The following is a 17,132-nucleotide window of genomic DNA, read 5'->3' on the forward strand; positions in this document are numbered from 1 at the left end:
GGACTGATGATGGTCTGTGGCCCCCCAGGACTGAAGGTCTGTGGCCCCCCAGGACTGATGATGGTCTGTGGCCCCCCAGGACTGAAGGTCTGTGGCCCCCCAGGACTGATGGTCTGTGGCCCCCCAGGACTGATGATGGTCTGTGGCCCCCAGGACTGAAGGTCTGTGGCCCCCAGGACTGATGGTGGTCTGTGGCCCCCCAGGACTGAAGGTCTGTGGCCCCCCAGGACTGATGGTGGTCTGTGGCCCCCAGGACTGATGATGGTCTGTGGCCCCCCAGGACTGAAGGTCTGTGGCCCCCCAGGACTGATGATGGTCTGTGGCCCCCCAGGACTGAAGGTCTGTGGCCCCCCAGGACTGATGGTCTGTGGCCCCCCAGGACTGATGATGGTCTGTGGCCCCCAGGACTGAAGGTCTGTGGCCCCCAGGAGATATCTTTGTGTCCGGTCCTGGAGCTTTATTTCTGCATCCGGAGCAGCTGCTTCATTTCCCGGACAGAGACACGGAGCCGAGCAGCAGCAGGGGACCGGAGGACCGGAGCAGCAGCTCTCTGTAGCGGACCGGAGGACCGGAGGACCGGAGGACCGGAGCAGCAGCTCTCTGTAGCGGACCGGAGGACCGGAGGACCGGAGGACCGGAGCAGCAGCTCTCTGTAGCGGACCGGAGGACCGGAGGACCGGAGCAGCAGCTCTCTGTAGCGGACCGGAGGACCGGAGGACCGGAGCAGCAGCTCTCTGTAGCGGACCGGAGGACCGGAGGAGCGGAGGACCGGAGGACCGGAGCAGCAGCTCTCTGTAGCGGACCGGAGGACCGGAGGACCGGAGGACCGGAGCAGCAGCTCTCTGTAGCGGACCGGAGGACCGGAGGAGCGGAGGACCGGAGCAGCAGCTCTCTGTAGCGGACCGGAGGACCGGAGGACCGGAGGACCGGAGCAGCAGCTCTCTGTAGCGGACCGGAGGACCGGAGGACCGGAGGACCGGAGCAGCAGCTCTCTGTAGCGGACCGGAGGACCGGAGGACCGGAGCAGCAGCTCTCTGTAGCGGACCGGAGGACCGGAGGACCGGAGGACCGGAGCAGCAGCTCTCTGTAGCGGATCCAGCTCCTCGGACCAGTGCAGCAGCTCAGGTACATATATTAGACTATAGCTCCATACAGGTGAACAGGTGTGCAGCTATATCCAGCAGGTAGCAGCCTGTTAGCATGTTAGCAGCCTGTTAGCTACAGAGAGGCTAACAGCAACATGGAGGTTTATCATTGATTATTAGATAACGATAGAAAACAATCATTTAATTCAACATGAACTCTGTGCTGCACAACACGGTCCATGCTAGCGCTAAGCTAACACGGTCCATGCTAGCGCTAAACTAAGCTAACACGGTCCATGCTAGCGCTAAACTAAGCTAACACGGTCCATGCTAGCGCTAAACTAAGCTAACACGGTCCATGCTAGCGCTAAGCTAACACGGTCCATGCTAGCGCTAAGCTAACACGGTCCATGCTAGCGCTAAGCTAACACGGTCCATGCTAGCGCTAAGCTAACACGGTCCATGCTAGCGTTAAACTAAGCTAACACGGTCCATGCTAGCGCTAAACTAAGCTAACACGGTCCATGCTAAGCTAAGCTAACACGGACCATGCTAGCGCTAAGCTAACACGGACCATGCTAGCGCTAAACTAAGCTAACACGGTCCATGCTAGCGCTAAACTAAGCTAACACGGTCCATGCTAGCGCTAAGCTAACACGGACCATGCTAGCGCTAAACTAAGCTAACACGGAGGCCAAACCTGCTTCAGGTTTTCAGGCAGTTTAACATTTCTGTCTGTTTCCACAGAAACACAGAAACAGAAACAGAGGAGATGTTTAAACATCTCAACATCTGACAGACAGACAGACAGATAGAGAGAGATAGAGAGATAGATAGATAGATAGATAGATAGATAGATAGATAGATAGACTTTATTTATCCCAAGCTGGGAAACTACAGTGCAGCAGCAGCATTACACACAGAGACAATAACAACACAATGAAATAAAAACAACAACCTAGACATACTTCAAGCAATAAAATATTAAAATACAATAAAATGTAATGTAAAAATAAAGTGTCTAAAGAAGGAGTATGTATTAAGGAGTAAATTCCAGTGCAGAATAAATATGAATATACAGTATAAAATGTTGGTGCTATGAAACAAATAAGGTGCAATGAACAGTGTGCATAAAGAACTATTATATTATATTATTATAACTATTATCTGTTATTGTACAGTGTGATGGCATGTGGCAGGAAAGCGGAGCAGCCTGGAAAAACAAGCTTGAAATATTTCACTCTGTGTAATTAATCTATATAATGTATGAGTTTCTGAAATGATTGAATATTGAACTTGTTCATGATATTCTATTTTTTTAGATGTTCCTTTAATTACATGTTTTTTAGCAGCTGTTGGAGGGAATGAACGTCTGACTGACAAGTGACTATTTCAGAAAATATATTGAAACTTTATTGTGTTTGATTAACGGCTAACTTACAAACACTTAGACAAAGTTTCAGCCTCTCCTCGAGGTTTCATGACGATGACAAATGGAGTTGAATAAATTAGCTCTTTAACTTGAATTTAAATGATCTCCAGTTAAAATCATGTGCAGTCCTGTCAGTGAAATATTAAAAATAAATGCTAAATGAATAAATAGTAAAAATATAAAAGAGGGAAAAAACAAACACATTGGAGTCCCTCATGGCATTAAAATACTTTAAATGGTAAAAAGTGTTTGTATTTGTCCTGAACCGTATGTCGAGTCATGAACTATATTTGGTAGTAAAGTTCCTCCAGAGGGGGCAGCCAGTGGTTTCTGGGCCCTTTGTGACCCCTGGAGCTCTTTCCTCAATGTTTATTCTGGCTGCAATCAGAAGTTAAGGAGAAATATAAATTCATCTTATTTATAGTGTGTAGCTGTTTAGACCAGAGGTGGGTAACTTAATGCTGCAGGGCCTCAGTTTATCATGTTCACCACCACAGGGCCACAGATAGCAGCAGCACTAACCAGAGATGATGAAACTGACATTTCAAACATGTTTACAGTGCAGTAACTTAACATATTTCATGCTAAAATGCATGTTTAACAGTATAAATAGGAATACTAAAGGTTTGAAGCAAATAAAAAATAAACACTTACTGTGATTTCTTTTTTTTCACTGCAAGAACAGCAGAACAACATTAATACAAGAAGTCATTTAGTGCATTTTTACACTGAACTTAAAGATTTCATGCTCAAATGCATGTAGTTAATAATAATAATAATAATAATGCATTTTATTTAAAGGGGCCTTTCAGGACTCTCAGGGTCACCTTACAATAAACAATTAAAAACAAAACAATAATAATAAAACAGCAATGATAGTAATAATAAACAATAAAACAATTACAAATAAGAACAATAATAAAAACGACGGTAATAATAATAACACTAAAACAGTACAGAGAATTATTGTAAATTAGAAGTTATGAGTAGTTGTACTGAGGGCCTCTTGAAGTGAGGGTGCGGGCCGTATGTGGCCCCGGGCCTCTTGTTGCCCCCCCTGGTTTAGGCGGTTTATGGCAGTGTGTTTGTGGTCTACAGGTGCTGCTGCGTGGTCCACCATGGCCCAGAACCAGGTGATCCTGCAGTTCCACTTCTCCACGTTCGGAGACTCGATGCTGCAGAAGATGAACCTGCTGCGGCATCAGAGGCGCTTCTGTGATGTCACCGTGCGCATCAACCAGCTGGAGGTCCCGGGTCACAAGGTGGTGTTTGCTGCCGGCTCCTCCTTCCTGAGGGACCAGTTCATCCTCCAGCAGGACTCCAGGGAGGTGCAGATCTCCATGATCCAGGAGGCGGAGGTGGGCCGGCAGCTGCTGCTCTCCTGCTACACGGGACACCTGGAGTTCCCGGAGCTGGAGCTGGTCCACTACCTGACGGTGGCCAGCTTCCTCCAGATGGGCCACATCGTGGAGCAGTGCACCCAGGCCCTCAGCAAGTTCATCAGGCCTCTGCCGGCCCACAAGCTGGAGCTGGACCTGGGTCTGAAGAAGGAGAAGAAGGAGAAGAAGGAGGAGAAGGAGCAGGGCTCCTCCTCCCAGAGCCAGAGAGAGCAGGAGCTGCCTCAGGCTGGGACTGTCCATCAGGAGGAGGAGGAGGAGGAGGAGGAGGAGGAGGAGGAGGAGGTGATGCCGGTCGGGGACGACAACAACGACGACGATGACAACGAAGATGATGAAGATGAAGATGTGATCATGCAGCCCGTGTCCTCCCAGCAGGCGTTGGGCCGGCGTGTGAAGCCAGGTGAGAGTGACATCACCATCGTGAAGGTGGAGACGGTGTGTGACGCGGCGGCGTTCCCCAGCAGCCCTCCTCCGGCGCTGCGCTCCCCCGAGCCGCAGCACTCGCTCATCAACTCCACGGTGGACAGCCGCGGCAGCGACCTGGCGGCGCCGGGCGTGGCCGGCTACCCGCTCAGCCCCCCCCCCCCCCTTCCCTCCGGCAGAGAAACACCTGGTGCACCAGAGGAGCTACGACAAGCCTCTCCAGTGGTACCACCAGTGCCCCAAGTGCTCCCGCGTCTTCCGCCAGCTGGAGAACTACGCCAACCACCTGAAGATGCACAAGCTCTTCATGTGTCTGCTGTGCGGGAAGACCTTCACGCAGAAAGGAAACCTGCACCGCCACATGCGCGTCCACGCCGGCATCAAGCCCTTCCAGTGTAAGATCTGCGGGAAGACCTTCACCCAGAAGTGTTCTCTGCTGGATCATCTGAACCTGCACAGTGGAGACAAGCCGCACCGCTGCAACTACTGCGACATGGTGTTCGCTCACAAGCCGGTTCTCCGCAAACACCTGAAGCAGATCCACGGGAAGAACAGCTTCGACAACGCCAACGAGGCCAGCCTGCACGACGGCGCGCTGGACTACGACTTTGGCCAAATATCGGTTATATCTGAGCTCCCGCCGCTATAGTCGTCCTCCGCCATGATGAAAGTCCCATGATGCATTGGGACACTCCCACATGGATTCTGATGCATTTCATTGGCCAAGAGACTGAAAATAGGTGGAAAAACTACAAAAACTACAAAACGACGTATCCTCTTTCCCGGCTTGAACGGGTTAAACGATGCAGACTGCCTCAGATGGAACTTCTTCATCTTGAATAAGTTTATCAGTCGAAGACGGTTTCAGCTGGATCACGGCTGTCTAATGCTGGCTATCAGCTGGCTATCAGCTGGCTATCAGCTGGCTGTCAGCTGGCTGTCAGCTGGCTGTCAGCTGGCTATCAGCTGGCTGTCAGCTGGCTGTCAGCTGGCTGTCAGCTGGCTATCAGCTGGCTATCAGCTGGCTATCAGCTGGCTGTCAGCTGGCTATCAGCTGGCTGTCAGCTGGCTGTCAGCTGATAGCCAGCTGACAGCCAGCTGACAGCCAGCTGACAGCCAGCTGTCAGCTGGCTGTCAGCTGGCTGTCAGCTGGCTATCAGCTGGCTATCAGCTGGCTATCAGCTGGCTGTCAGCTGGCTGTCAGCTGGCTATCAGCTGGCTATCAGCTGGCTATCAGCTGGCTTTCAGCTGGCTGTCAGCTGGCTGTCAGCTGGCTATCAGCTGGCTATCAGCTGGCTGTCAGCTGGCTATCAGCTGGCTGTCAGCTGGCTGTCAGCTGGCTATCAGCTGGCTATCAGCTGGCTATCAGCTGGCTATCAGCTGGCTATCAGCTGGCTAATGCTGGCTATCAGCTGGCTGTCAGCTGGCTGTCAGCTGGCTATCAGCTGGCTATCAGCTGGTTAATGCTGGCTATCAGCTGGCTATCAGCTGGCTGTCAGCTGGCTATCAGCTGGCTATCAGCTGGCTATCAGCTGGCTAATGCTGGCTATCAGCTGGCTATCAGCTGGCTATCAGCTGGCTGTCAGCTGGCTATCAGCTGGCTATCAGCTGGCTATCAGCTGGCTGTCAGCTGGCTATCAGCTGGCTGTCAGCTGGCTGTCAGCTGGCTATCAGCTGGCTATCAGCTGGCTAATGCTGGCTATCAGCTGGCTGTCAGCTGGCTGTCAGCTGGCTATCAGCTGGCTATCAGCTGGCTAATGCTGGCTATCAGCTGGCTATCAGCTGGCTATCAGCTGGCTATCAGCTGGCTGTCAGCTGGCTATCAGCTGGCTATCAGCTGGCTATCAGCTGGCTATCAGCTGGCTATCAGCTGGCTGTCAGCTGGCTATCAGCTGGCTGTCAGCTGGCTGTCAGCTGGCTATCAGCTGGCTATCAGCTGGCTATCAGCTGGCTGTCAGCTGGCTGTCAGCTGGCTGTCAGCTGGCTATCAGCTGGCTATCAGCTGGCTATCAGCTGGCTGTCAGCTGGCTATCAGCTGGCTATCAGCTGGCTGTCAGCTGGCTGTCAGCTGGCTGTCAGCTGGCTATCAGCTGGCTATCAGAGCCAGATGATCCTGATGCTTTAACTGGCGACAGACCTGGAAGGACTTTTCTTGGTCCACATTTCACTGTAGCTTCATTGTCCCCAGTGGACTGTTTTATTTTGTTCTACAGTTTGTTGTAGTTGCCTTCATATCATACTTGAAAATTCAGCACTGAAACACAAAATGTAATGACTGTACTTCATTAGTTTTATTGATGAACTAACATGTCTGTGTCTATGTAGTCCGATCTAAAAAAACAAAACATGAAAGCAGATAAACTATCCATATGTATATTGTGTATACAGTCTACTGTAGTCTTTCTTATGACATCATGGACTTCATCACTAAAAGAAACTTGAAGGAGGTCGAAGAAAGATTTTATTGAACGGGATGCCAAAGTGTCTACAATGTGACTGAACCGGTTCTTTTCTACAGACTTTATATCTGAGGTACTATCGGACCAAAGTTACATCGTGTTTGTTCATGGAAGTCAGTGTGTTATGAAATTAAAAATAGACTCATTCAGTGTTTGTTTCAAGTATTCTTATTGTGACTCAGAGTGCAGCGACTACGTTTTATTCAACATGTTGAAGGCATCAAATGTTTTTACAGTAAACAATTAAGGTTATTAGTTTAAATTATACATAAGCTGTCATTGTATTCAGCCCTGCAGAGTCTAACTGCAGTAAGTAACAAAGAGTTAAACAGAGAAAAACGGCTTTAAAGTTCTTTAACGTGTTTTAACTGGCAGCCAAATGTGTTGATGATGTCATTTATATGCTCAAAAATCATGATTTATTTGACCTTTGACCCCAAAAACATAGCTCCTGTCTCTGGTTTTGCTGTAAAAGGTTCTAATAGTGATGATAAACAGAGAGCAGGAACTATAATGTTGATGTCTTCTTTCAGCTTTTATATTTAGTTTTCAGTGAATAAACATTTTCAGATTGATTCTTTAAAAGTTTTTTAAAAATATATTCAACTATTGAAGACTTAATGTTATAAAGTAATGTTATATTTTAGTTTTTTTTCCTCACTTTTTTATAAATTAATCACTATCTAGATAATAATTTCACTATCAAATCTGGAGTTTGATTTTGTAGTTGCTGCAATTTTCATATCAATATTTCTGTGAAATAAAGCAAAATTGAAATCTAAAACTTTTTCACACGATAAAACAAATCAAGGAGTTTATTTTTTAGTTATAATTCAATTTCAACCACAAAAGTAGTTTGTGCAGTTAGACTTTGTATGACAGTTCAGTTTCCACTTGAGTTTATTTCAAAAGTTTTCAGACTTTTTATGAATCCAGGTTGTTGGAGGCTGGAAGAGAAGAATAAAGTTTGAGTTGATGCTTGATCCCTTCTAACAGAGTCAGCAGTCTCTGGAAGAGGCATGCAAATGTTCTAACAAATGATTATTGTTTGATTATCTTCAGAAGAATGAAGAGATTACTAGAGGACAGAGCAGTTTGCATGTTTATCTGACTGTTCCTCTCAGAGACACGTGGACCGTTGAGACGAGAGCCGGTGATGTGTTAGACAGAGGACTCTAAATATTAGTTCATATCCAAGTATCATGTCCTGATAGTCTCACTGCTGAAGTATTAACATGGACTCTACATGTCCGGTCCTATAATCCTGCAGCCAGATATTCTTTGAGTCATTTCTACAGGAGTCTGTATCTTTTACCACATGCATACTGATGAAATGCTTCAAATATTCAGCGGAGGCAGCAGTGAAAGGATGCAGGTATATTTGCTGACTTCCTGTCATCTTAATGTGTTTTAGGTTCTCTGGAGTTGTTTGTCAGTGGTGCAAAGATCAGAAGTGGTTCTCTGTGAACTGGGTCCTCTGACACTAACAGGACCAACAGAGAGCTGCTGTCCAGCCTCCAGTTAGCGTGTCCACTAGAGCCAGAGCTGATTTGAATACAAAGATTTGAATAAGAGCCTATCGTCCCCTCACCGTTACTCTCAGTGGAGTTTGCTGCTGCAGCCATGAGCAACACGTCCTGCCGAAGCTTTCTGCACTATGTCTTTGATTATGAAACACCAAGAACGCTGCTTATTCCACACGTTGGAGTAGGGTTAGTCTTCAGGCTGAGCCAGCTCCTGGTGGTGCTGTATGTGGTGGGGTAAGGAACCGGTTTAAATGTGTCTATGAAGCTGAACTGTTCATGAAGCCTGTTATAACTAGTTACTGCTGTGATGTGCAGGTATGTGTGTGTGGTGCAGAAAGCCTACCAGGACACAGACTCCGTCATCAGCAGCGTCACCACCAAAGTCAAAGGCTTCGCCTTCACCAACACATCGGACACGGAGCCGCGCTTCTGGGACGTGGCTGATTATGTTATTCCCTCTCAGGTATTTAAACACACACACACACACACACCTCAAGGAATAAGGTCAAACTTTAATGTCCCAGGGGGCCATTTGATGTACAGACAGCAGTATAAGACATGAAATACATGAAATACAAGTACAACATAGACACAAGAGCACTAGAACAAACAACACAGTTCACCATCTTCTCACTGTTAAACCCAGAAGATGATAGAAGAACATCACTGTTTGTTTGGAGTAAAACCAGATAAACAAGAGAAGCTGGACCTGTTGGTGCATTTAGAAACTGCAGGAAGCAGCATGAAGGGTTCATAGACTCACAACCAAGAGATGAGCTTTCTTCATACGGCTGATGAAGATTAGTATTATTTTACAACTCAGCCTGAACATTTGACCCAGTTAGTTTTGTTTTTTAGACTGAGATCCAAACCAACAGAAACATTAAAGGAAAGACTCAATAAAAGCAGAATAAAACATTTCCATTAGAGTTTTAAAAGAACAGACGCTGGTTCATCTCTTTACATAAACCGTCAGTGTAAACTTTGGATTTAAGTATAAACTTGAGATCTATCTATCTATCTATCTATCTATCTATCTATCTATCTATCTATCTATCTATCTATCTATCTATCTATCTATCTATCTATCTATCTATCTATCTATCTATCTATCTATCTATCTATCTATCTATCTATCTATCTATCTATCTATCTATCTATCTATCTATCTATCTATCTATCTATCTATCTATCTATCTATCTATATATATATATATATTCTTTTTTTCATGGCATGGTATCTCTGGGCATGAAGATATGAAAAAAGCAGGCGAAGGACAGAGAAAATGCAAATATGGCAAAATGCACAAAAGCTTGTTGTAAAACAAGAATCAGTGTGAGGATTGAGGTTTTGTTGAGCTCGCTAAAGTTTACGTTCATATTCCATCTTTAATGATCACTCATCATCATAGTATCTACACTATAATAACTGTTTTTATTGCCCTGATATGTGTCATCGTGTTCTTCCTAACAGGGAGAAAACTCGTTCTTTGTTTTAACCAACATGGTCGTTACTCCTCGTCAGACTCAGTCACGTTGTTCTGAGGTGAGTCACTGATTCAACATCACAGAATCATTTAACTTTCATCATGTAAAATAACATAAATAATATAGAATAATAATGTTTACAGTCAACATGCTGTGGTGATTCATGTCATCACAGTTTTCTGTATCTTTTACGGTTGTAACTCAAATCATTTGGTGCATAAAAAGTCATAAACTGGTGATGACTTTAAATATCTGGTTGTGTCACTCTGGAACCCAAAGATATTTAGTTTAATATCAGAGAGAAACAGAGAATCTCCACATCTGAAATACTGTCAATATTTTCTGCTTTTTTTTTCATTTTTGAATGAAAAATTACTATTTTCTGTTGATTTTCTATAAATTAATCCATCAATTACTGCCCCGATTAATCAATTGATCATTTAGTCTAATGTGTCATTTAAAAAATAATGTCCATCACAATTTTCCATCGTACAAAACTCAAACGTATCTGAATTAGATGATGTAATCCTCACTTTTGGAAAGATGTTGGCCGACCTTAGGATGGACTGCTGTAAAAATGAAAAGTGCCTAAAAGAATCTTGATATAATCTGAAACCACATTTCCACTGAAGTGGATGGCCACAATGAAATGAAAAGGTGATGGTGAAACATTAAAGCTCCCACATCTGTTTTAATATCCTGTTAGTGTTCCTTCACCGTTATAAATGGGACATGGTGGCTGTTATAACACTGTTGATATTCATGCTACATATCATTGAAAAGCTCAGATTCTTGTGATTCTATTGATTAAAACCACATTTTAACATTTTAAGATACAACAGCAACATTAGAGCCCTGAATGATGGAGGCTGCAGGGTTCAAAGAGTCTGGACATTTGGTCCGTCACCATGGTTACCGAGACGCTATTGGAGTCTCCATAAATACATTATCATAATCATTATTATGATAAATGTAAAAACATGTGTAAAATAGTCTTTTTTTTAGATATCTTCATCAAATTTGAACTGGGAGAAGTTCATATTTTATTATTTGACCTCATTGTGTTTTCCAGCTGTAATGATCTGCCTTTATTTACCAAAAATATTTAGACGGACAGTAAAAAACAAATTTTACACAGTTTCAGCTTCCATCAGTCAATAACAGCAGCACCAACAGTTATTCTGACTCTTTATAAACTCTAGATGTGAGTTATTTTTAACTTTCAGATGTGACCAAAACCAGATTTACTCTAAACTATTCAACAGCTTTCAATTCACATTTTCAGTGTTTTTTAGGTGAATTAGCAGGAACACTAAGGGGTTAAACATCATAAGCAGAAACCAAAAGGCCAGTAACTTTACTAGGCGAGGCGTAGCGTCGTCTAGCAGGTCAGATTAACGCTGGTGATTCCTCCTCCAGCTCCCAAACCCGTCCACTTCCTGTGTGGATGACTGTGACTGTGTGGAAGGACTCAGTGACCCTCGGGGCAACGGTAGGCCGTCCTCACTGGGGCTTCATGTGTCTGACTGAATCAGCTGTAAATGATGCTGATGGTGGTTGTCCTCTCAGGTGTTCAGACGGGACTGTGTGAGAACTATTCCACCACTGTCAGGACCTGTGAAGTGGTCTCATGGTGCCCCCTTGAACTAGACACGAAGCTCCCTGAGTGAGTATATCAGTAATGTTATAATATTTAGTTGAACTAGACACGAAGCTCCCTGAGTGAGTATATCAGTAATGTTTTAATATTTAGTTGAACTAGACACGAAGCTCCCTGAGTGAGTATATCAGTAATGTTTTAATATTTAGTTGAACTAGACACAAAGCTCCCTGAGTGAGTATATCAGTAATGTTTTAGTATTTAGTGGAACTAGACACTAAGCGAGTGAGTATATCAGTAATGTTTTAGTATTTAGTGGAACTAGACACTAAGCTCCCTGAGTATATCAGTAATGTTTTAGTAATTATTTAGTGGTATGATATAGATATGGCTGTGTGACATGTTGTTTCCACAGAGCTGCTCTGCTGGCTGCTGCAGAGAACTTCACGGTGTTGATCAAAAACAGCATAACGTACCCAAAGTTTGACGTCCACAGGTCAGAGTTGTTATCAGGGCAGATTATAGAAATACTGTCTCATTGTAAGCCAATGTATTAATGTATGTCTTCTCTCCTCCCACAGAAGAAACATACTGCCACGTATTAACTCCTCTTACCTGAAGACGTGTACATTCAACCGGTCAACAGACCCTCACTGCCCCATATTCCGCCTGAGAGACATCGTTTCAGAGGCTGGAGAGGAATTTCAGGAAATGGCTGTGAAAGTATGACTGGAATTAAATATGATACCAATTTATAATTTGCCTCTCTCTCGAAGTTCAGCTGTCAGGTTTAAAGTGATTAAAGAGTTATGTCCTGTTCCTATAGGGGGGGGTCCTTGGTATTATCATTGACTGGAGCAGTTTATGTCCTGTTCCTATAGGGGGGGGGTCCTTGGTATTATCATTGACTGGAGCTGTTTATGTCCTGTTCCTATAGGGGGGGGTCCTTGGTATTATCATTGACTGGAGCAGTTTATGTCCTGTTCCTATAGGGGGGGGTCCTTGGTATTATCATTGACTGTTTATGTCCTGTTCCTATAGGGAGGGGTCCTTGGTATTATCATTGACTGTTTATGTCCTGTTCCTATAGGGAGGGGTCCTTGGTATTATCATTGACTGTTTATGTCCTGTTCCTATAGGGAGGGGTCCTTGGTATTATCATTGACTGTTTATGTCCTGTTCCTATAGGGGGGGGGTCCTTGGTATTATCATTGACTGGAGCAGTTTATGTCCTGTTCCTATAGGGGGGGGTCCTTGGTATTATCATTGACTGTTTATGTCCTGTTCCTATAGGGAGGGGTCCTTGGTATTATCATTGACTGGAGCAGTTTATGTCCTGTTCCTATAGGGGGGGGTCCTTGGTATTATCATTGACTGGAGCTGTTCATGTCCTGTTCCTATAGGGGGGGGTCCTTGGTATTATCATTGACTGTTTATGTCCTGTTCCTATAGGGAGGGGTCCTTGGTATTATCATTGACTGTTTATGTCCTGTTCCTATAGGGAGGGGTCCTTGGTATTATCATTGACTGTTTATGTCCTGTTCCTATAGGGAGGGGTCCTTGGTATTATCATTGACTGTTTATGTCCTGTTCCTATAGGGGGGGGTCCTTGGTATTATCATTGACTGTTTATGTCCTGTTCCTATAGGGGGGGGTCCTTGGTATTATCATTGACTGGAGCTGTTTATGTCCTGTTCCTATAGGGAGGGGTCCTTGGTATTATCATTGACTGGAGCTGTTTATGTCCTGTTCCTATAGGGAGGGGTCCTTGGTATTATCATTGACTGTTTATGTCCTGTTCCTATAGGGAGGGGTCCTTGGTATTATCATTGACTGGAGCTGTTTATGTCCTGTTCCTATAGGGGGGGGGGGTCCTTGGTATTATCATTGACTGGAGCTGTTTATGTCCTGTTCCTATAGGGGGGGGGGGGTCCTTGGTATTATCATTGACTGGAGCTGTTTATGTCCTGTTCCTATAGGGAGGGGTCCTTGGTATTATCATTGACTGTTTATGTCCTGTTCCTATAGGGAGGGGTCCTTGGTATTATCATTGACTGGAGCTGTTTATGTCCTGTTCCTATAGGGAGGGGTCCTTGGTATCATTGACTGGAGCTGTTCATGTCCTGTTCCTATAGGGAGGGGTCCTTGGTATTATCATTGACTGGAGCTGTTTATGTCCTGTTCCTATAGGGGGGGGGGTCCTTGGTATTATCATTGACTGGAGCTGTTTATGTCCTGTTCCTATAGGGGGGGGGGGTCCTTGGTATTATCATTGACTGGAGCTGTTTATGTCCTGTTCCTATAGGGAGGGGTCCTTGGTATTATCATTGACTGTTTATGTCCTGTTCCTATAGGGAGGGGTCCTTGGTATTATCATTGACTGTTTATGTCCTGTTCCTATAGGGAGGGGTCCTTGGTATTATCATTGACTGGAGCTGTTTATGTCCTGTTCCTATAGGGGGGGGGGTCCTTGGTATTATCATTGACTGGAGCTGTTTATGTCCTGTTCCTATAGGGAGGGGTCCTTGGTATTATCATTGACTGTTTATGTCCTGTTCCTATAGGGAGGGGTCCTTGGTATTATCATTGACTGGAGCTGTTTATGTCCTGTTCCTATAGGGAGGGGTCCTTGGTATCATTGACTGGAGCTGTTCATGTCCTGTTCCTATAGGGAGGGGTCCTTGGTATTATCATTGACTGGAGCTGTTTATGTCCTGTTCCTATAGGGAGGGGTCCTTGGTATTATCATTGACTGGAGCTGTTTATGTCCTGTTCCTATAGGGAGGGGTCCTTGGTATCATCATTGACTGGAGCTGTTTATGTCCTGTTCCTATAGGGAGGGGTCCTTGGTATTATCATTGACTGTTTATGTCCTGTTCCTATAGGGGGGGGGGGGGGGGGGGGGGGTCCTTGGTATTATCATTGACTGGAGCTGTTTATGTCCTGTTCCTATAGGGAGGGGTCCTTGGTATTATCATTGACTGGAGCTGTTTATGTCCTGTTCCTATAGGGAGGGGTCCTTGGTATTATCATTGACTGTTTATGTCCTGTTCCTATAGGGGGGGGTCCTTGGTATTATCATTGACTGTTTATGTCCTGTTCCTATAGGGGGGGGGTCCTTGGTATTATCATTGACTGGAGCTGTTTATGTCCTGTTCCTATAGGGGGGGGGTCCTTGGTATTATCATTGACTGTTTATGTCCTGTTCCTATAGGGAGGGGTCCTTGGTATTATCATTGACTGTTTATGTCCTGTTCCTATAGGGGGGGGGTCCTTGGTATTATCATTGACTGTTTATGTCCTGTTCCTATAGGGGGGGGTCCTTGGTATTATCATTGACTGGAGCTGTTTATGTCCTGTTCCTATAGGGAGGGGTCCTTAGTATTATCATTGACTGTTCATGTCCTGTTCCTATAGGGGGGGGGGGGTCCTTGGTATTATCATTGACTGGAGCTGTTCATGTCCTGTTCCTATAGGGGGGGGGTCCTTGGTATTATCATTGACTGGAGCTGTTTATGTCCTGTTCCTATAGGGGGGGGGTCCTTGGTATTATCATTGACTGTTTATGTCCTGTTCCTATAGGGAGGGGTCCTTGGTATTATCATTGACTGTTTATGTCCTGTTCCTATAGGGGGGGGTCCTTGGTATTATCATTGACTGGAGCTGTTTATGTCCTGTTCCTATAGGGGGGGGTCCTTGGTATTATCATTGACTGGAGCTGTTTATGTCCTGTTCCTATAGGGGGGGGTCCTTGGTATTATCATTGACTGTTTATGTCCTGTTCCTATAGGGGGGGGTCCTTGGTATTATCATTGACTGTTTATGTCCTGTTCCTATAGGGGGGGGTCCTTGGTATTATCATTGACTGTTTATGTCCTGTTCCTATAGGGGGGGGTCCTTGGTATTATCATTGACTGTTTATGTCCTGTTCCTATAGGGGGGGGGGTCCTTGGTATTATCATTGACTGTTTATGTCCTGTTCCTATAGGGGGGGGGGTCCTTGGTATTATCATTGACTGGAGCTGTTTATGTCCTGTTCCTATAGGGAGGGGTCCTTGGTATTATCATTGACTGTTTATGTCCTGTTCCTATAGGGAGGGGTCCTTGGTATTATCATTGACTGGAGCAGTTTATGTCCTGTTCCTATAGGGGGGGGTCCTTGGTATTATCATTGACTGTTTATGTCCTGTTCCTATAGGGGGGGGTCCTTGGTATTATCATTGACTGTTTATGTCCTGTTCCTATAGGGGGGGGTCCTTGGTATTATCATTGACTGTTTATGTCCTGTTCCTATAGGGGGGGGTCCTTGGTATTATCATTGACTGTTTATGTCCTGTTCCTATAGGGGGGGGTCCTTGGTATTATCATTGACTGGAGCTGTTCATGTCCTGTTCCTATAGGGGGGGGTCCTTGGTATTATCATTGACTGGAGCTGTTTATGTCCTGTTCCTATAGGGAGGGGTCCTTGGTATTATCATTGACTGTTTATGTCCTGTTCCTATAGGGAGGGGTCCTTGGTATTATCATTGACTGGAGCAGTTTATGTCCTGTTCCTATAGGGGGGGGTCCTTGGTATTATCATTGACTGTTTATGTCCTGTTCCTATAGGGGGGGGTCCTTGGTATTATCATTGACTGTTTATGTCCTGTTCCTATAGGGGGGGGGTCCTTGGTATTATCATTGACTGTTTATGTCCTGTTCCTATAGGGGGGGGTCCTTGGTATTATCATTGACTGGAGCTGTGACTTGGACTGGTGGGCAGGAAAATGTTTCCCTAAGTACAGCTTCCGCAGGCTGGACAGCAAACATCCTGTCAATAATGTGGCTCTTGGATACAACTTTAGGTGAAGCAATTTCAAAGAAATCATTTTTAATAAATGAATTCAGCTAAAAGATATAATAACGATTAAAAACACTGCTTTTTAGGTTTGCAAAATACTACAAGAGCCCAGACGGAGAGGAAAGTAGAACGTTGATCAAAGCGTACGGGATCCGCTTCGACGTCATTGTATTCGGAATTGTGAGTCGTAAAACATCTTCAAACTGAAAGTTCTTGAAAAGCTAAATGTGTGTTCACTTTGCTTTGACGAGCATTGTTTTATCTTTCAGGCAGGAAAATTTGGAATTGTACCAACCATAGTGAACTTGGGTGCAGCTTTATCATTCCTCAGTTTGGTGAGTTGATGCCTGCACTTTATGAGCCATGAAGCTTTTTTGTAGGAAAAGTAATGATAGCCAGTGTTTCCCTGCAGGTTCCTGTGGTGTCTGACTGGTTCATGTTGACATGCTTGAGAAAAAGAAATACTTACAGCAAACAAAAAGTCACATATCTGAGTGAGGACGACTCTTAGCCAGTAAGTGACCAATTCTTAAGTTTCACATCTTACAATCCTCGCTGCTTACAGTACATAATAATATCTAATCTGTTTTTAATATATAATACAGGTGTCAGCAGGCTCCAGCTGTGGACTAGACTAGTCACATCAGCATGGAAACATCCAAACCTGCTCCAACGACTTCACATCAACACAGAGATCATTCGAATCATTCAATAAAACTGGTTAACTGTGTAAACCTAAAGAATGACTATAAATCATTTCATGAATTATAATAAAAATCACATTTTAAAGATAATAATCTACTGCACCACACGGAGGCAGTATAACTTTGGAGTAGAGAAGAAGAAGAAGAAGAAGAAGACCAAAAAAAGCTTTTATTA

The 17,132-nt window shown here is 44.7% G+C and overlaps 2 protein-coding genes across 2 annotated transcripts; both read left to right on the forward strand.

Moving 5' to 3' along the window:
* Positions 1–935: 935 nt before the first annotated feature.
* LOC131975235 (zinc finger and BTB domain-containing protein 26-like) lies at positions 936–5,339 on the forward strand. Its single transcript, XM_059337839.1, is given in 4 exon segments — positions 936–999; positions 1,058–1,125; positions 3,616–4,531; positions 4,533–5,339. Coding segments are annotated over 2 exon segments (1,353 nt in total). The 5' UTR covers positions 936–999; positions 1,058–1,125; positions 3,616–3,635; the 3' UTR covers positions 4,990–5,339.
* Positions 5,340–6,337: 998 nt separating this feature from the next.
* Positions 6,338–17,078, forward strand: p2rx4b (purinergic receptor P2X, ligand-gated ion channel, 4b). Its single transcript, XM_059337840.1, has 12 exons — positions 6,338–8,559; positions 8,641–8,788; positions 9,800–9,871; positions 11,233–11,305; positions 11,383–11,479; positions 11,829–11,909; positions 11,995–12,136; positions 16,121–16,257; positions 16,340–16,433; positions 16,523–16,588; positions 16,666–16,767; positions 16,859–17,078. The coding sequence occupies exons 1-11, from the start codon at positions 8,423–8,425 to the stop codon at positions 16,762–16,764; spliced, it is 1,146 nt and encodes a 381-aa protein (XP_059193823.1). The 5' UTR covers positions 6,338–8,422; the 3' UTR covers positions 16,765–16,767; positions 16,859–17,078.
* The last annotated feature ends 54 nt before the right edge of the window (positions 17,079–17,132 follow it).

This window comes from Centropristis striata, chromosome 7, assembly GCF_030273125.1.
Source record: "Centropristis striata isolate RG_2023a ecotype Rhode Island chromosome 7, C.striata_1.0, whole genome shotgun sequence".
Taxonomy (NCBI): Eukaryota; Metazoa; Chordata; class Actinopteri; order Perciformes; family Serranidae; genus Centropristis; species Centropristis striata.